Source organism: Lissotriton vulgaris, chromosome 10, assembly GCF_964263255.1.
Source record: "Lissotriton vulgaris chromosome 10, aLisVul1.2, whole genome shotgun sequence".
NCBI classification, from domain to species: Eukaryota; Metazoa; Chordata; class Amphibia; order Caudata; family Salamandridae; genus Lissotriton; species Lissotriton vulgaris.
The window spans coordinates 667,384,948-667,405,589 of record NC_141698.1 but is presented as its reverse complement, the minus strand read 5'-3'; the positions used below and the strand labels follow the sequence as shown (position 1 = coordinate 667,405,589).

Genomic DNA, 20,642 nt, shown 5'->3' with positions numbered 1-20,642 from the left:
AGGAGAAGTTCAAGATGCTGACTTTGGCTCAGGTCTTAGCTGCCCTAGACCCCGGAGACTGGATGGTAGTATTGGACTTGCAGGACGCATATTTTCACATCCCTGTCCTGCCGGCCCACCGGCGTTACCTGCAGTTCACGTAGGCCACAAGCACTTTCAGTTTACAGTGCTTACCTTCGGCCTTACCAGTGCCCCTCGGGTGTTCACGAAAGTGATGGTGGTGGTCGCAGCTCATCCGCAGATTAGGGGTGTCAGTCTTCCCCTATCTCGACGACTGGTTGTTGAAGGCGGGCTCGCCCCAGACAGTCGTCAGCCACCTACAGACTACGGCCGACCTCCTGCACCTGCTGGGGTTCTCCATCAATGTGCCGAAGTCACACCTGTGTCCCTCTCAGAAGCTCCTCTTCATCGGAACGGTTCTGGATTCGGCGCAGTTTCGGATTTATCCTCCTGAACAGCGGGTTAGGGATATTCAGGCTCTGATTCCGATCTTTCAGCCTTTATCCCGAGTCTCTGTCAGGTTGACGCTGCGGCTTCTGCGGCTGATGGCCTCCTGCATCCTTCTGGTGCATCACGCCAGGTGGCGGATGCGGGCTCTGCAGTGGGACCTGAAGTTGCAGTGGGCCCACCATCAGGGCAACCTGTCCGACCACGTGCTGATCTCGGAAGGCACTGCGAGACAGTTGCAGCGGTGGCTCACTGACCGCGATTGGGTAAGCAGCATATCTCTCTCCCTACCCCAACCGGAGCACGTAATGGTGACGGATGGGTCCCTCCTGGGATGGGGGGACACATGGGAGAGGCAGAGATCAGAGGCCTCTGGTCTCCGGCGGAGTCCCAGCTCCACATCAACCTTCTGGAGCTGTGGGCGGTTCCGGCTTAAACTGAAAGCCTTCCTTCCCTCTGTCCGGGGATGTGTAGTGCAGGTGTTCACAGACAACACCACCGCCATGTGGTACTGCAACAAACAGGACTGGGTGGGGTCGTGGACCCTTTGTCGGAGGCTCTGCGTCTCTGGCAATTGCTGGAACACCAGGGCGTGTCCCTGGTGGTTCAACATCTGGCAGGTTCCCTGAACCCCAGGCTGGACGAACTCTGCCGTCATTGCATGATGGATCACGAATGGCGTTTGAACTCGGACGTGGCGCAAGGTCTCTTTCAGCAGTGGGGAGAGTCTTGGTTAGATCTATTCGCCACAGAAGAGAACGTACAATGTCATCAGTTCTGCGCGTTGGAATTTCCAAGGCGGCACTCGCTCGGAGACGCTTTTTGTCACGAGTGGAACTGCGGTCTGTTGTACGCCTTTCCGCCTATACCACTTCTGCCCAGAGTGCTGAAGAACAACAGGCGCGACGGGGCCCAAGTCATCCTTGTGGCTCCGGACTGGGCACGAAGATACTGGTATCCCGAGCTACTCAGCATGTCAGTCAATCCCCCGATTCGTCTGCCTCATCATGAGGACCTTCTGTCGCAGCAGCAGGGGACGGTCCTCCACCTGAACCTGTCCAGTCTCCACCTCCATGAGTGGAGATTGAGCGGCGGCAGTTGAGGCCATTTGACTTGCCTCCTGAAGTCTGTGATGTGATTCTGGCAGCCAGCCGTCCCTCCACAAAATCGGTATAAGCCTGCAGGTGGAACAAATTTGTTACATGGTGCACAGCAAAGGCTGTGGATCCACTTTCTGCCCCGTTTCAGAGGTTCTCCTCCTTCTTCTTTCTCTTGCCCAGCAGGGCTCTGCTCTGGGCACTATCAAAGGCTACCTCTCTGCCATTTCAGCCCTTCTTAAGGCTTCCTGATCAGCCTTCTCTTTTCAAGTCCCCTGTTGTAAGTAGATTCTTAAAGGGCATCACTCACATGTTTCCTCCTGTTCTTTTCGTGATGCCTCAGTGGGACTTTAACCTTGTTCTGACTTATTTGATGTGCGCTCCCTTCGAGCCACTCCACAATTGCCCTCTTCGTCTTCTTACTCTTAAGACTGCATTCCTGGTTGCCACCACCTCTGCCAGGAGAGTGAGTGAGCTCCAGGCTCTATCTTCTCAACCTCCTTTCCTCTCTGTCCATCCGGACAAAGTTGTTTTGAGAACGCGTCCCTCCTTCCTGCCCAAAGTAGTCACAGCCTTCCACATCGGGCAGTCCATCACCTTACCCACCTTCTTTCCGCTTCCGCATCCCTCGAAAGAGGAAGAGAGGCTCCATCATCTGGACCCAAAACGTGCGCTCTCATTCTATCTGGACCGCAAACGCCAGTTCCGGATGGACGACCAGCTCTTTGGTGGTTACGTGGGCGCTAAGAAGGGACGGGGGTGCACAATTGAACCATTTCTCGATGGGTCGTTTTGTGCATAAAGGCTTGTTATTCACTGGCTAAAAAGGAGCCTCCTGTGGGGCTGCGTGCCCATTCCATCCGATCCTCGGGGGCTACTACTGCCCTGGGTCGGGGAGTCCCCTTGCAGGACATCTGTCAGGCAGCTACGTGGGTCTCGCTGCACAGGTTCGCTAGACACTAATGCCTGGACAGCCAAGTCCGGAGAGATGGCTTTTTCGGCTGTTCTGTTCTCCAGGACTTTCTGGTGTGATCATTGGTTCGCAGACCCACCACCGGGGTTGGTATTGCTGGGTTATCTATTCTAAGGTAAGGAATCTGACACTAACCTGGTTCTTTCAGATGCACAAGTTACTTACCTTCGGTAACGATATATCTGTAAGAAACAGTAGTTGGTGTTCTATTCCTTACCGCCCCACCCATCCTCCCCGTTCTGCGAACCGATATCTAGGGTTTAGGTTCTTCCCTTTGAGGGCCCTAGTTTCATGGCACCAGTGTAGGTTTTTATCATGGCTCTGCGTTTCTGGCGTGGAAAAGCTGTGTATAAGAACTGACTTCAGTGTGCGAGGGCGGCGTCTAAGTACTCCGACGTCATCCCGGCGCCAACGATGACGGACGCGTAGCCGCAGAAGAAGACTACTGACGTGCAAGGGGTACTGCTACGCAAAACTTTCTGCATCCAGTCTGACGCCTGGGGATATTCTAAGGTAAGGAATCTAACACTAACTACTGTTTCTTACAGATATATCGTTACCGAAGGTAAGTAACTTGTGCATTCACTCCAGATGTTAAACTTTCATGCAAAGTTTTTTCCATATCTCAAGTGTTGGAACTCCATCATATAGTAACGCCAGTGAACCTTGGGAAGCCTATGCACAACTCCAGTTAGACCTGGTTTGAATATATTTCTTCAGGCGCTACAGCATTAGGTATGACACATCCTTTGTTAAATTTGTTACTTGTGCTGAGGTAGGCAGCTGCAAGAAAATAGGTTGTCGTGTGTATCCGGGGAACACAATGCTTTGTTAGCCCTCAAATGGAAGCTGTTCAATCTAGGATTAATGTCATTCATGTACCTCTCAGGAAGTACACCTTCTTGCTGAGGAAGCCACATAATTTCTCAGCCTCTGCCTCCATTACCAACCTGGCATGAGAAGAGGAAGTCTTGTGAGCAGCTTAGTAATTAATTCAAGGTCTAGAGCATAGTGTTGTGGGTAATTGAACATGACATCCATAGAGATGGAAACTGGGTGACTTATTCCCTGATTCAAATATCGCTAGGCAGCTGCTAGCGCTCATATTGACATCCTTCATTCTCTTCTGATAATGTTTTCACAGTTCTGTGCATAGCAAAAGGCACGTCATATTTCAGATGCGTCCCTTGATAGAACACTCAACACAGCTACCTTCTAGTGATTTTTTTCAAATTGTGCACATTTCTTCAGAGTCGGGTGAGCGGTTAGAAAAACTTTTACCATCTCCAGAACATTTTAAGTTGGGACATTGCTGGTGATGAACCTCAAGCATTCTCTATGGTGGCCTGGTGCCGTGAAGGACCTGCAGTAATATCTATACAAATATTTTCACATAAGAAGAAGACTTAAATCGGATCAAGTGTCGCTCTAAACTACCATAAATCCTTTAAATGATCTGGTAGCCGTAGTTTTGGCCTCCTTAAATCTGCCACTACTTGACCCACATCAAAGCCTGAAACTCCATTGGTCAGTTTTCAGGCACATTGCTCCATGTTTTTCAGTTTGAATCATTTTTATTGATTTTATAAGATAACAACAATACAACCTTAACTGCCTACATCCATTGGCCAGCGAATATTCATTTGGATGCGTAATCAATAGGCATGTTTAAAGGAGAAAAAACAAGAATGTTATAACTCCCTTACATGTAAATTAAATAATTAAAGGGAGGGGGCAAAGGGGGGAAGTGGGAAGATGGACTCCTCTCTCTTGGAGTTTTGGTAGCACTATGGGGTAGATGCAGCATGGTTGTGTGTGGAAGTTTCAGTGACAGTTAGGCGTAAATCCCGCAGGTACTGGGGGCATGTCAACTCTCAGAACTCATCTGCCAAATACGCTATGCACGGCTGCCACATCTTGTCAAACCTTGATAATTGCTGCGTTGCCGCTGCTGTCAATTTCTCCATTCCCAGGATATCCCAAACTTTATGCAACCAATTCTGATGTGAGAGGGTATCCTGTCCGTCCCCCACCTTGCTAACAGAAGCTGTTCGGCTGCCCCCAGGGTAAGAGTGATAGTTTTGCCTTTGGGCGATTTCAATGGGTATGTGAGCGGGTTAGGAAGACCCAGCAGTATGAAAGTGGGGAGTTTGGGTATATCTGTATTGAACTTGTGTGTCTAATACTTCTGACCAATATGAACTTATCTTGGGACACTGCCATACCCCGTTGTCCGCACTTTCGCCAGCACATCCCATCTTCCCTGGGGTCCTAGTTAGCTACTCTTGCTGGAGAGAGGTAACAATAATGAGCTATTTTGAGAAGCATTTCCTTACTGATAGTGTTGAGGAGGATGTGCGTGCTTGGTGGAGGATGTTACTCCATTCTTGGTCAGAAAATGTGTACTCTCATTCTTTTTCCCATCTAGCCCTGGCGGGAGAAGTTAAAGGGTGTACAGGCTAAGTCAGGAACCCATAGCTGTTGGGCAGAAGTTTCTTATCGGAGCTCCGCATGATGAACCAGTTCTCAAAATGCAGCAGTGGTCTGCCTGCGTGTGGTTAGACCCACTGTCTGGTGACCCAATGGGCTACAGCCAAATAATTCCATTGCGCCAAGTTCGAAAGTGGGTAGTATGTCTGTAGTTTGGTGAAATCGATGAGGCCCTCCACGTCAAATAAATCCCCCACCCGCTTGCAATTGGCTTTCTGGCATGCTTTAAACTTCGTGCCTTCCATCGCTGGGGGAAGGAGATGGGGGGGGGGGGGGGGGGGGGGCAGTTGCCTTAGCCAGGAAAGTTTCTGTGGCTTCCATTTAAGTGAGGTCCGACCTAATCATGGTGAATAAGGTTCCGTAGTTATAGTCCGCAGTGGCCTTGATTGTGGGGAATATCTGGAGGCCTAGGTATGGAACCCCATTGTCTGCCTATTGAAATGGAAACTGTTCGCGAAGGCTGGCTCGCTCATGTTCCTGTAGCGTCCGGCCCAGGACTAGGAATTTCTGTGGATTGATTTTGAAGCCCGACGCTCACCCAAAGTTTGAGATTGCTGCCATGACTGCTGTCGGAGAATCCGACGGGTTCGTGAGAGTCAGAAGGATGTAGTCTGCATATAACAAGATCTTATGTGCTCTCCCACTCATCTGGATCCCGGTCACCCCTACGTTGCCCATTATGAGTTTGGCCAGAGGCTTCATATAGAGAACCGAGGAGAGGCGACAGGGGGCAGCCCTGCCTGGTTCCTCACTCTGTTGGGGAAAGTGGAGGACTGTATGCCATTTACACGAATGTTAGTCTGGGGAGCCTCATTGCAAGCTTGCACCCAACCACGAAATTGGGGGCCAAGGTCCACCTGCTCAAGCACCCGGTACAAATACGGCCAGTGTACGCAGTCGAACGCTTTCTCATAGTCTATCGTGAGCACCAGTGCCGGGATCTGGGAGCGTTGAGTTTTGTCTAGAAGAGGGCATAGCCTTTTTGTGTTATCCCTACACCTGCGTCCCTGTGTAAACCCAGCTTGGTCCGGGTCGACTATTCCCTGCACGTATGGTGGCAGTCTATGCGCCAACACGGCAATGAACATTTTTGCATCCACATTCAGCAAGGAGATTGGAAGATAAGATGCACAGATTTTACGATCCTTGCCAGGTTTGGGGATTACCGTGATAGTGGCGTTGCGCATTGATTCTGGAAGCGTTCCCTGTGTATCAATAGAGTTAAATAGGCATGTGAGTATCGGGCAAGATGGGATGCAAATGCTTCATAGAGTTCCCCGCCGTAGCCGTCCGGGCCGGGCGACTTATGCCGTTGCAGCCTGTGGATAGCAGTGAGGACGCCCTGCACCGTAATGTTCTTCTGCAAGGTACTATACAAAGGTACCTCCACTTCAGGTGGGTAGACCCGAGACAGGTATGCCTCAGCATTTGTTTCTTGTAACAGCTCGGCAGAGTAGAGCTCCCTATAAAATACCCCAAAGGCGTTTGCAATACCTATGTCTGTGTTGAAAACAGAACCATCCGCTCCACAAACTTCAGGTATCTGCCAGTCTAATACCTACGCCCTACCGCGGTGTGCTCTGTGTGCTAGCAAACGTCCTGCCTTGTTATCCCCAGCATAGTATTTCTGGCGAAGTCGTAGTAAGGCGTATTCTTCCCTTCCCATATATATGGCCAGTAACGGTTTACGTGCTGCCCTCAATTGCCGTTGCCTCATCACGGTACCCGATCGGGCGTGTGCTGTCCAACCTCTTAGTCTGACCTTCTAGCTGGCCTCACTTGTCTCGCCGCTCCCTATTGTAGTCTGTGGCTACGCCAATTAAGTGTCCCCATAGGATCACCTTTAGCATCTCCCATAGTGTAGCTATGGCTGTCTCAGCAGTATCATTGTGCCCTAGGAAGTTGGTCAATGCTGTTAGGGGTGACAGACGCACCTTTTCATATGTGAGGATTTTTGTGTCGGGTGGCCAGCACTGGTAAGTTGGTGGTAGCACTGTGGGGCAAATGCTGTTAGGGGTGACAGACGCACCGTTTCATATGTGAGGATTTTGTGTCGAGGAGCCAGCGCTGGTAAGTAGTGGTAGCACTGTGGAGCAAAATCTCAGGCTAATGGGGGATTGATCAGGAAGGGCAGCGGCCCCGATATCTGGTTATTGTGGCCTTCGTTATCCCTGGTGTAGTAAGGAAGTAGTTGATTCGTGTATATGTTTGGTTCGATGCTGAAAAGAATGTGTAGTCCACCTCTGTTGAGTGCATATGTCGCCGGTTAGGCCGGCTTCAGACAGTCAACCTTTGGTGCCTGGGGTGAGTCCTCTGTCCTGACCCGTCCAGGATAGTGATCTGTCCTGCTGCCCGTCCATTGTGGCGTTAAAGTCACCACCATCTCCCTGTCCGAAGTAGAGATCAGGCGACCCAGGGTGTCCTTGATAAAAAAAATCCTGTTTGTCGTTGGGGGCATAGATAGTGGCTAGCGTATACCTGATGCCCTGAATCTGTACATGCAATGCTAACAAGCGGCCCGCGATATCTGCGAAAACACCCTACCCGCAAAGTGTGTGGTAAGCAAGATGGCCAACCCTGCCCTTTTGCCTCTCCCAGAAGAGAAGTACTGACGATCGAACCAGCGGGAATGCATCCACCTTTTGGACCAGGTGAGTCTCCTGCAACATGCAGATGTCTCATTTAGTGTCCTTAAGGTATGACAGTACCTCTAACCGCTTTGTTGGGGAATAAAGGCCTCGAACATTAAGACCAAGTATGGACACCATTACTCAGGCCATCACCTCCCGCTTCCCGCTCACCCAGATGCCCGCCGCCATGTTCCAACACTCCTAAAGAAAGCGGAAGATGCCTTATTTATTTTGTTAGACTCGTTAGTAGATTCGTTTTTTTCCAAATGCATTTTACACCAAGTTACACGGAAAGTGCAGTTGTCCTGTCTATTAAACACGCTAAGTATTGACATTTGTAGTTTAATCATAGGTACTTCCAGTACACATCGGGCCGCCTCGCCTCGCCTGCTGTAATCGGACACCAACGTCTGCCGTGGAGTCGACGCTGGGCCTGTGAACTGGCAGAGCTCTAAGATGTGCGTTCTACACCTCGGCCATCTTGGACACGCCCCCCTGCTCCATGTTTTTCCAAAACTTTTCTCTACCGCTTGACTGCCAAACCTGTACAAAAGGGGGTGGTAATGGACGGAGCATCTGAACCAATCAAACACTCACACCCAGTCAAAAGATCTGGGTTTAATCCATCACCGTACTTTAGCCCACCCTGCCACCCCAGTTCCAAACCTAGCAGCCATCCTTAGTTAGTTAAAGATTGCAGACAAGCATGTTTATCTTTTTGTGGCCATCAAAAGTAAAACCAGAACATAAGTTATTGACTGCAGACCTCACTATAAGGCCCTGCTAAAAAATTTAAAATAGCAGAATTTCTGGTGGACACGCTCTCCTTCTGGCATTTTTATAGCCAACAGCTGTAAATATAATTCATCAAAATATGTACATTGATGGTTTGATTTATTTTCAGCTTATATTTTGACTCCCCAGCCTGGGCAGAAAGCACTATGTACTGAAGAGTAATAACTGAAGGACCTGCAAATACAGAGCCTTTCACTCCAAACTAAATTCTTATGGCAGCCAACAAGCATAATAAAGATTAGCCGTGGCTTTGATAAAATGCCGGCTGAATTACACAAATCAGACTCTGTCTTCTCGGGGGGGGGGTGTGTAAGATCACTTTAGTAACTGGGTGGGCCCTCATACCTTCTTCCTGGCTTGGTGTTGACATAGTGCTAGTTTACAAGATTGGTGACCATATGACCCAGGCAACTATCGCCAGATTAGTCTCCTTTATAAAGTCTAGAAATATTTACTTCAGTACTGCTGTCCAAATTTGAAGCATGGACTGAGTCTAATAAGAATTTGTTCCAGAATCAACTCTGGTTTAGAAAGAAATAGCCGACCTTATTCAGATTTTTCCTGGTCCTGGAACGTTTTTTAAAGTAAAAAGAGTACCTCTGTGTAGTTTCTGTGGATCTGCGATCCACATTCAACATTGTGCCAAGACAGTCATTGGGAAATCCGTTCATAGTAGGACTATTCCTGTAGCTCTTCTGAACATCTTAATTCGACTTTGACAGGAACTTTGCAGTGGTCAGATTGGAGTGGTTCCAGCAAAACATGACCATGTTTGGTCAATGAAGGCATCTAGCAGGGCTTCTCCCTATTACCCCTCTCATTGACACTGTGATTTACTTAAGTCAAGTAATGTAATGTAAAATAGCATTTGTACCGCGCTGCAGTCACTCCAGGGAGCATCAAGGCGCCAGATACTGATTCAGTGATGAAGGAAACAGGTAGGGGGTGGATGGAACTCACCCAGCTGTTACACTAGTGCTCTAACGCGGGAGTCCTGTAGCTTGAAAATCCAGGTTTTCAGTCCCTTTCTAAAATCCTTTTCTTTGTCTAGGGCACGAAGGTCGGGGGGAAGAACGTTCCACGCTTTTGCTCCGAGTACTGGAAGGGATTTGCCACCTCTCGTGCTGAGCCTAAATCTAGGTACTGACAGGAGATTAGAGCTAGATGAACGGAGATTGCGAGAGGGATGGTATCTGGCGAATCTCTGCTGTAGGTATTTTGGTCCCAGAGCATGGGTGGCTCTAAAAGTGATAATCAGTATTTTGAATAGGACTCTCTTGTTAATTGGGAGCCAATGTAGAGTATTTAGTGCAGATGATGCAGAAGATTTCTTCGGCCATTTAAGGACTAACCTAGCTGCGGCATTCTGCACCATTTGAAGTTTATGTGTGGTGGTTTTTGTAGTACCTGCATAAAGACTATTACAATAGTCTATCCGCGACGTCACCAAAGCGACTGTTACCGTCTTCCTAGCCTCAAGAGGAAGGAGGTCGAAAAACTTCCTGAGTCCTTTAATAATGGCAAAGCAGTTACCTGCCACTTTCAGGGCTTGCTGCTTGAAAGAGAGATTGCTGTCAAATGTAATCCCTAGGTTTCGTGCCGATTGGGTAGTGTTCGGTGGGATTTCTGCCTTTTCTGGCCACCAGGTTTTGGGCGTGAAGTTGTTATTTGGGCCCATTGGCACGATTTCTGTCTTGCCTGTGTTGCATTTTAGATGATTGACTTTCATCCAATCAAAGGTTGCCGTGAGGCAGCTTTTGAGTTTTTCTTCCCATTCCTGTGTGTCTTTGTCCAAAACCAATATCAATTGAGTATCGTCCGCATAGGCGACTACATCAATTCCATATGACGATATTAGTTTAATTAAAGGGGCGGTGTAGACATTAAACAGCGTTGGGCTGAGGCTTGAGCCCTGTGGAACGCCCATCTTTATCAATTTTTCCTTGGAGCGAAATTCTCCGAGAGTAACTACTTGTCTCCTGTCACTCAGGAAGTTTTTGATCCATTCCAACACTGTGCCAGAAATGCCAGAGGTTTCAAGTCTGTTAATCAGAATGGCGTGTGACACAGTGTCGAAGGCCGCCGACAGGTCCAATAAAATCAGGACGGCCTTCTTACCCTGATCCAGGGCCATGCGGATGGTATCTGAGGTGAGCAGGAGGGCAGTTTCCGTGGAGTGTTGAGCCCTGAAACCCAATTGATTGGGATGCCAGGCTTCATTTCCTTCCAGGAATTTGGTGATCTGTTTATTTACACAGGCTTCAGTGATTTTGCACAGCATAGGGAGAAGGGATATTGGTCTTAAGTTGGATAAGGTGGTAGGATCAGGGAGTGGCTTTTTTTGCAATGGTTTGACTGCCGCTAGCTTCCATTCAACTGGGACTGTTGCTGTGGTCAAAGAGGAGTTCACAATGCTGTTAATCACAGGGTTAACTACCTCCACCATCATATGTAGCAGTGCGGGAGGACATGGGTCAAACGGGGAACCTGACTTGGCCGCTAAGATAGCCTTATGGGTCTCGTCCAAGCTAATGGGAAGGAAAGTTTCCAGTCTGTCCCTTTCCACGTTTTCCTCATTTACCCTAACTTCAGAGGTGATGAAATCCTTGGTGAGTGCTAATACCTTGTTTTCAAAGTAGTCTGCGATGGTATTGCATAGTTGTTCTGAAGGCGGGATTTCTTGTTCTAATATTTTAGGTTTATTAAAACTATTGACAATTTTAAAAATAGTTTTTTGTTTGTTTCTGGCATTTTCTACTTCCGAGGTGTAAAAGTTGGTTTTGGCTTGTTTAATCAGAGCATGATATGCGCTTCTGGTGGATTTGTAGTTATTCCTGTCTTCAATGCAGTAGTTAGTTCTCCATCTGCGTTCGGCTCTACGAACCTCTCCTTGTTTTATTTTTAACATGGGGTTAAACCATGGTGCTGATTGTTTTTTAGTCGTTGGTCTAGGTTTACGGTTGGTCGGGGCTGCTGTTGCTTTCAAGTCTGACATCCATTTCCTGAAGTGGTCATTGTCATCTTCAGGCTGTCCTGACCATGAAGGTTCGTGTTCTTTTGCTATGTTAAGCAGTTCTGGATGTTTCATGGCGTCTTTCCATTCTAATTGACTGCTGTGTACAGTTTTCCCTGCGAGTTTATTATTTCTAAGTATTTTAAATGGTAGTACAAATGGTATTAATGTATGATCTGTCCAGGTTAGGATTTTATGGGCTTTGATTTGAATGTCTTGCAGGTTAGTTGATATGCAGTCAATCGTGTGCCCCGCCTCATGTGTGGGCTGTATGACGCATATAGTCAGGCCCAATACATCCATGGTATCCCTAAAGGCGATTGCTGAGGTATCCATAGGTGAGTCAAGATGGATATTGATATCTCCTAATACAGTGAAATTAGAGAAGCGCGTAGCCAAGGGGCTCAGTGCCTCTCCTATGCTTCTAGAAAGCTTTTGCAGGGACCTGGGGGGCGATAGATTAGAGCACCAGCAAAGGTAAAAGAGTCTGTGAGTTTAAGTAAAAAACACATCCCTTCCGCGTCCTTAAGCTCTTGAAGTTTTGTTGTGGTGCAGTTGAAGGAATCTCTATATATTATTGCTATTCCACCCCCCCCCGAGTCTCCTCCCTGTCCATTCTTTGGATCTGATATCCCAGGGGGAGTGCTTGCACTATGTCTGGCGTAGACCATGATTTTAGCCACGTCTCTGTGACAAACAGGCAATCAAGATTATCTTCTACAATGGTATCATATATGTCAAGTGCGTGTTTAGATAGGGATCTAGCATTGATCAGTGCCCCTTTTAGAACAGCATTATTATTTGCAGAAGCAGTGATCTGCTTCGGGTAGAACACTATATGGCATTGACCGCAATTTATAGTGCCATTTAGTGTCGCCATGTCAAGTTTACAGCAGCAGGTCGTGGCAGATCTACCGATAGCCAATAGCTCCTGACTGCTGTAGGTAATGAAGGGTCTAGTGCTGACAGCGTTTCCAGCCCTATGCCCGGTCTGGCCAGGGACAGACTGATTTGCATATAGCCAGGTTCTGAGCTGGGATGGGGCAGTGAGATAAATAACGGTGATGGATCAAGCCCTGATCTTTGGACTGGGTAAGAGTGGTCTGCTCAATTCAGACACTCTGTTCATCACCACCCCCTTTTGTAAATCGATTTTGGCCACTATAGGTGTGGCAGGGTATACTCAGACATGAGTCCCTTTCTCACTGCTCCATCAGGATTCAAGCAAGCCGGGCCGAAGAGGCTGAAATGCCAGAAACCGGTCCCCGGTAGCTTGTCTCCTTTCTGGTAAAGAATTGGCTTGGTAGTTTAGTCTGCCCTGTTCCCATGATGCACTGGGCCAGGGACAGACTGATTTGCATATAGCCAGGTTCTGAGCTGGGATGGGGCAGTGAGATAAATAACGGTGATGGATCAAGCCCTGATCTTTGGACTGGGTAAGAGTGGTCTGCTCAATTCAGACACTCTGTTCATCACCACCCCCTTTTGTAAATCTATGCCCGGTCTGTGCACGGACGGGCACAGACGGGCCTACCTTTGGCTTACCTTCGGCGCGCCTTAGGCGCGCCCGCTGCGCCCATCCACTGCGCTCCTTGGAGGGTGGTCCCATTATGTAGCTGCAAGGGCGGGATGTTCCGAGCACTAGTCTGCTCGTTTGCTGTTTCCCTCACCCAAGATGGCGGATCCTAAAACGCGGTCCCCAGGTAGTGATTGACTCTGCTACTGGGTCGGCGTTTACAGCGGGAGGGTAACGAGGATCCCTTACGAGTTAGGAATCAAATGTCAGTTACACCACAAGTGAAAACTAATTAAAATTCGGCGCAATTCCAATTTTTTAAAAACGATGTAGTGTGGGTGAATGAGCAAGCAAACAGTTCCACAAATACATGCAAATTCCTACAGTCCCGGCTTTCCGCCTCAGGACACCACAAAGCACTCAATCAATCTGAGCTTGTGAATTCCTACTTCCTTATGTAGCTGCAAGGGCGGGATGTTCCGAGCACTAGTCTGCTCGTTTGCTGTTTCCCTCACCCAAGATGGCGGATCCTAAAACGCGGTCCCCAGGTAGTGATTGACTCTGCTACTGGGTCGGCGTTTACAGCGGGAGGGTAACGAGGATCCCTTACGAGTTAGGAATCAAATGTCAGTTACACCACAAGTGAAAACTAATTAAAATTCGGCGCAATTCCAATTTTTTAAAAACGATGTAGTGTGGGTGAATGAGCAAGCAAACAGTTCCACAAATACATGCAAATTCCTACAGTCCCGGCTTTCCGCCTCAGGACACCACAAAGCACTCAATCCGTGGTGTCTGAGGTTACTACCACAGTGATGCCCCAAGGCTATAGGGGACCAACATCTCCATTATTCGCTGAGGAAACTCCCTTTACAGATCTACTTGAAAGGTTTGCTGCCTACTGTAGAGCCAAGGGCCCAGCAAACAAGGCTAGAAAAACACAGTGATGTTCAGGCTACATAATGGTGAGACCATTATTTTACTTTGAACAAATATAGCCTTTAACAAGTGGATGGATTTACGTTTTTAGGGGTCAGTTTATCATCATGTGGAAGACCCATACTCTCAGAATGAGTAACTTTCTTGCATAAAGAGGAGGAACATAAACCTCCCATTTTACAGTGGAAAAAGGAGAAAACGTCCCCTGCTTTTGAAGTATACAAGGCATTGTGCCGGAATGCTTCTTTACCTGGAGCAGAACTCTGGAGCCATCTAAATACTGGATTCCTCAGATGATTGCGGAGACTTCCATCTGGTACACCCCCAATGGGCATGTTACCATTAAAGTCATTTAATTTCACATGTGGCAATTTTTCCTGCATTGAAGATGAGAGATACATTTTATTATTTTGTCCAGCATGTATGATGACATGGTGGAAATAATTGTTCCCAACACTAAGAGACTATATTACTCAGGAGGAGAGTGGCCAGTTTAGGAGGTGGTCCCTTGGACTGCTTGTGATTCAGCCCTGAGAACGGAAACTTGTCCGAGACCCTTATTTTGAGTGGAAGTGGCCTTTCCATGATTTCCAAAGATGTTTTACAACATACAGCTTGACTTTTTGTTCCGAACCGCCTTTGGATTCATCATGGCACACTCCCTGTATGACTTGGGAGTCGTGGCCCAACCCTAGGCACAAGGTCTTTACCTCGTGGGCATCTGTGTGAGATTTGTTTGTGACAATCCATACAAATTTTAACGCCTGTGGTTTTAGAAGGTAACACTTCACTTGCATACTCGAAACATTTTGAAGAAAGGCAATTCGTCAAGTGATAAAGAAAAGAAGGCGCTAACTCTGGATCTGCGTGCTCAGGCACAGAAAGAAAGTTTTGTCAGTGCACTGGTTTGGTGCATTAATTGCTCCATCATCACTTCTGTGGGCGAATCGAGTCAATGTGCAGCTGCACAATGCGACCTGAGCAATGCAGAGGAAAATTTCCGGTTCCAATTTGGTACCTAGGAGTATTCACAAGTTGAAGAATTTGCACTACGTAGAGTTTCCACCAGAAAGAGTGTTACAGACGGTAAGTAATTTGTTAATTAAGAATGCAAATTGTTCCTACTTGTATGTAACTAGGATTTTGCTAATTAGCTCCTAGCCTAAACAATGGAACTCGTTGTTGAGTTACAATAACTCAATGGTGGTGGTGGGGGCATGTTATCATTTACTAACTACTGCTTTTCTAGTGACCAGTTCTATCCGTGCTGATTTGAAAAGTATTTCTGAGTTAAGAAATGGCAAATGAAATGATCGCGATAGTTGGAGCCGTTCTGGTTTCAATCTCATCTTTTTCTTTCATTTTGGTCGGTCTCTTTTTTGGTATTGAATAAAATATTTGTTTCCTTTAGATTTCGAATATTGAAGAATTTACTGTGCCAGAAACGTGTTCACATTTGCCACCGCTTTCTTGTTGCTTAATGACAATAATCGCCAAGTCATCAAACGTCATGAGGTAAATATATATTTTTCAGTGTTGTTTATGTTTGTAAGATGCCAGTATAAGGTGCCTCCAGTAGTCAAGAGATGCATTTATCAGCTGCACTCTTTCTTAAATTGGCTTTTTTTTTTTAAAGCTTTAGGTTGGTAATTGTGGCACTAGTACTGAAGAATAATACAGGCAATAGTCAATGGAATAAGTAGAACTGCTGCTTTTGATTGGTTGAATTGTCAGAAACGTGCATCTAGAATTGTTTGGCTTCTGTCCAATAGATTTCCTATAGCTTCCAAATGTTTTCTTTTAGTTCAACTCTGTACTTTGGCATATCCCATCACCATCATTTTTGTATGGCGCATGTTGTTCTTTATTTTAAATAGAAACTCTGGATCAGAAAATGTTGGAGCGGACAAGATACATGAAGATAACAAATTATTGCTTTGTCATTTATGATTTTTATGGGAAAATGGGCACTGAAAGAAGGATAGAACACTTTAAAAAAGTGTAGCTAGTAAAACTCTGAGTCAGCCAAAAAGCAAGGATTGTTAGGCTCTTTCTGAAGATGTGCAGGGTGGGAGAGCGTCTGATGTTGACCGGGTGTTCATTCCAGGCCTTTGCCGCGACGTAGGAGAAGGCTCTTCCACCCGCTCTGGTTCTGCAGATGCGCGGGGTTCTGCTAGGACGAGGTCGGCAGAGCAGAGGTTTCTCTTGGGTATGTGGAAGGAGACTCTTTTGTTGAGGTATTTGGGTCCTGTGTTGTGGAGGGATTTGTTGGCATGGGTGAGTAGCTTGAACGTTACTCTTTTCTCGACGGGGAGCCAGTGGAGGTCTTGCAGGTGTTGGGTGATGTGATCTTGTCGTGGGAGGCCGAGGACAAGTCTGGCTGTGGTGTCCTGGATGGTCTGGAGTTTGCGTAGCAGGGATTTGTTGATTCTAGCGTAGCGGGCGTTCCGTAGTCCATTAGTGCCAAGGAGCATTCACTCAGGCATACAGAGATTGAATGTACCCTGGTTTCCCCTCCCCTTTACAGATCAATGTTGCAGTCTTGTCCTTGGTGTTTTTTTCGCAACTACTTCAAAGTTGACTCTCAAGGGAGAGTTTTGTTCTCCAGGTGATACATCATTTGACAGTGAGCAAGCAGTGACACATTTTATGAGCAGAACAGTACTGATGAGTAGCAAGACTGACATGGGAGACACTGAAATCCTCACTCCACACATCTCTTCTTATATGGTGCCAGTGGCCCAATGTGGATGCAGGAGATGGTTCTGCACACTTATTCAGTGCTCTGTGGAGATCAGATGTGGCCTGGTCTGGTCAGTGAGACATAATGATCTAGAGTGGCAGAGGGCTCTACTATCAATCAATCAAAGCTGATTTATAGAGCTCAATTTATCACCCATGAGGGTATACTGGTGCAGGGGCACTGCTCCGGGCTGTCTGTTGAATATCCAGGTTTTCAACCTCTTCCTGAACTCCTCAAGGGTTGAGGCTGTTCGGAGTTGGAGAGAGAGAGAGAGGTTGTTTTAGTGTTTTGCGGCCAAGTAGGAGGAAGTATTTATGGTCCTAGCCTCGCAGAGGTGCCGCTTGCAGGAGGATTTTTACAAGAGCTGGTGCTGCAGGTGGACCTTTAGCTGTGACACTGGCCCATCTTGGGGTTGCATGAGATGAGTGTTGATACAGTTGGTTGAGAATAGGCAAGATGAGTCACACTGAGGTCCACTTTACAGCAGTGATACTGATGAGTACAGGCCTCAGCAAGGCCTGCGAGTGCGAAAGGGTTCGCCCTTCTGTACGTAAAGTCCTCAGACTACATAAGAAATTGGCACGTAAACTGGAAATACAAAAACATAGTTTAATAAACCTTTAAAGGTGGTACTACAGCCCACACAACACTCTACAGTATTGTACAAGGTAGCACAAAGAACTCGGACATGCGGTCCCTTTTATACACAAAGAAGGGGCTCATAAGTGGGCTGTCACAGCTCAAAAGCATGATTTACAACCATGTATGGATATTTCTCGAACATGATCGATACATGGGTGGAGTTAACGGTTCATGAAGCCCACCGAATGCACATTCCAATCCCCTCTAAACAGAAACAGATGTTACACATACTGAGCATGCGCTAGGCAAGCTGGAACTATTTATAGCCTGTTGCTGGGCAAACTCCAGGGGTGATGGTCAGTGAAGTAGGACTTGCCTCGTGGCGAGTACATGGCGAAGTGTAGCATACAAGATGGACGCCAGAAAACAAAAATGGAGTCCGGCCATATTTTCAAGTATGAGCGGGAAAACTGTAAATGAAGACACGATAACATGTCTTCAGCGAATGCTTAACATTATCGCCGTTTCATTTACAACAGACGACCATTTCAGCATTTGCTGAAGACATTCGGTTTTCTCGGATAATCTAAATACTCATTGTTTATATCGATGCTCATTATATCCGCTATCTTTCTAGTTATACTTTTCTTATGGGCAGCATCCGCAACAGCTTGTTTATTAGGCACACAAAGTGAGACACATAGCGAGCATATCATTGGACTACATTGAATACATACACAGCAGGTGAATAATATGGCAACAATTATACATATTCCAGTGAGGACCTTCCAACCCCATGTAGAAATCAAGGTCCAGAACCACCCAGAGAAAGTCCAAGATCCATTTTCTTGATGTATATCAGCTGCAATCTTGTGCAATTTGTTAATGGCTTTATACACAGAAGGAGTATGATCAGGTATAAAAACGCAGCAGCTGGTTCCAATAATTCTACAAGCTCCACCTCTATCTGCTAACATAACGTCGAGAACCATCCGGTTCTGCAACTCAACAATCCTAGTAATTTGCAGCTCTTCGGTAAGGTTCTAAAGAGCCGCCGTAGTTTGATTGGTAACCGCTTCCACTACTCTTGTTAATCGTCGTATCTTTCTGCTATTCAGAGCAGCTCCCACAAAGAAAAACAATCCTAAATTGAAATCTATATATTGTTGCAGACTAGTGTCCGTTTGATCAACATCGTCTATGGATAAAGTCCGTTTGAATCTGTTCACAGTTACATTATTCAATAACTTCAAGTCTTTATGATACGATGCAGGTGCCAAGAATACAGGTGGCAATAAAAACGATACATAACATACTCCAGACCATCCGGCTGGTAATCGATAATAGCCCTTAATCCCGCATACAAAATAGGTGTTATGTGAAGCAAGGAAAGTACTGTTATTCAGGCCATCAATGTTCAATACAACAATACAATCACTAACACCTACAGGAATGTGGCCTACACTCTGTACACATAAATCAGCTTGTGCTTGGGCCACTGAAATCACAAACTTCTCTTGCCCAACAGTGTCTCTAGTGTTCGTGAAGACATAAGGGGTCGATTCATTGTCCGGTCGATACTCTTCCCACTCCCATATAGTTCCATTGGCTTGTGGATAGCCGTCTTTATCTTGATGACACTCCTTATTCAGTTTGAAAATCAGTCGTCCTACTGTAGGCTTTCTTGAAGCAAAAAGCAACGTATACCACGCTCTACAAGAGCCATTGTGAGAAAAGGGAAGTGCAATGAACCGTGTCCCCCCTTTCTTTTGATGCGCTGGCATCATCCCACATATCCAGCAATCTGTGGCGTTTGTAGCAACGTGGGTATGATGCAACATCTGAATAAAGGTGTTATTCAAATATGACTGTCGATGTTTCAACTCTTGATATGGGAGTGTATAGAAAAAGTGCTCATCAGGGACTGGAGTAGAAACAACATATAGTTCACGGGCAGGAGCCTTCTCCTCAACAAACCACATGACTGTAGCGATAACTGCTATAACGATAATGAGCCCTCCAGAACGAAAAATCTTTCTCTTATCCATCTTGAGCAAATGTACACAGTATCTTCCTGAAACTAAACTGTTGTCAGAACTCTTACCCCGTAGGTAGCCGTTGTTTTCTTCACCATCGGGCCAAGACGGGTGTCACTACTCTAATGCATGGCTGATTCCCCACCCCTTGCCTCATTGGCTCACCGTTTCACTAACCTACGGACCGTTCTGACAACTCCTCATACAATTGCAGATTCTTTCCTTGGTCGTAAATTGTATCTTCTCGATGCAGGCGTTGTCTGGTCCGGGAAGAACTCCTCAGAATCGTCAGGTACCACAGCACGGCCTCTCTCCGTAGTCAGGATATCTCGATGGTCAGTCAGTACAGCAGGTTCCACCAGATCAGGTTGCACTTTTCGGCAGTGGATAGAATGGATCCAATTCCTGCGATTTGTCACTCGTACTGCTGTTCATGTGGCTAGGAGGACTTGTTCAGGGCTACACCATCTCGGCTCTAGGCTACTCGACCTCTCGAAGGATTTCACGAGGACAAAGTCACCAGGCCGGAGATTATGACCTTCTCCTGTGGACCGATCAGGGAGCGCTTCTCGAACCTGTTGATGAATGGAAACCAAGCTATCAGTTAATTGTGCCAAATAGTCATTCATTAAAACACAAGGTACATCATACACTGAACTTGGTCTGGGCACCCCCCATATATTCATGGGGCGCCCAAAAACTATTTCATAGGGCGTTAAGCCCCTCCGAGAGTGTGGTACCGATCTGATAGACAACAACGCCAAAGGCAGAGCATCTGGACAGGTCAGAGAAGTGGAAGCCTGTATCTTCGCTATTTTCAATTTAAGCGTGCCATTGTACTTTTCCACCAATCCAGCCGATTGCGGGTGGAATACTGCGTGGAACTTCTGTACAATGTCTAATCCCTTCAGGACATACTTAATAACGTCTGCCACAAAATGGGGCCCGTTATCACTCCACAACAATCTGCAAACACCGAAACGAGGAAAGAATTCCTTCAAAAGTACCTTAGCAGTAGTCATTGCGGTATTGTCCTTAGTAGGGTATGCTTCAATCCACTTGCTGAATGCACAAACCACAACCAGGACATACTTCAGATTATTGCAGCTGAATATAATCCATTTGCAATACTTCAAAAGGTGCAGTGGGTGTTACAAATCCTCCTGCTGGAGTTTGTGTCCCTTTTCCAGGATTATATTTAAGGCAAATCATGCAGGTCTGTACCACTCTCTTAGCCGTGCTAGCAATTTCTGGATGCTCCCAAACTTGCGTAAGCAATTTCACAATTGCCGAAGCTCCAAAATGTGCTAGCCCATGTGCCATCTGAACCATAGGTTGTACGAAGGCTGTAGGTAACTTCCACCTATCCATCTGCTTATTC

General features: G+C 46.8%; 1 protein-coding gene across 1 annotated transcript in view; it reads left to right on the top strand.

Moving 5' to 3' along the window:
• NCAPG2 (non-SMC condensin II complex subunit G2) overlaps positions 1–20,642 on the top strand; it is a 431,039-nt gene that overhangs the window by 316,045 nt on the left and 94,352 nt on the right. The window contains exon 25 of the mRNA XM_086941500.1: positions 15,312–15,415. Coding sequence (XP_086797626.1) covers positions 15,312–15,415 — 104 coding nt within the window. The remainder of the gene's footprint in view (positions 1–15,311; positions 15,416–20,642) is intronic.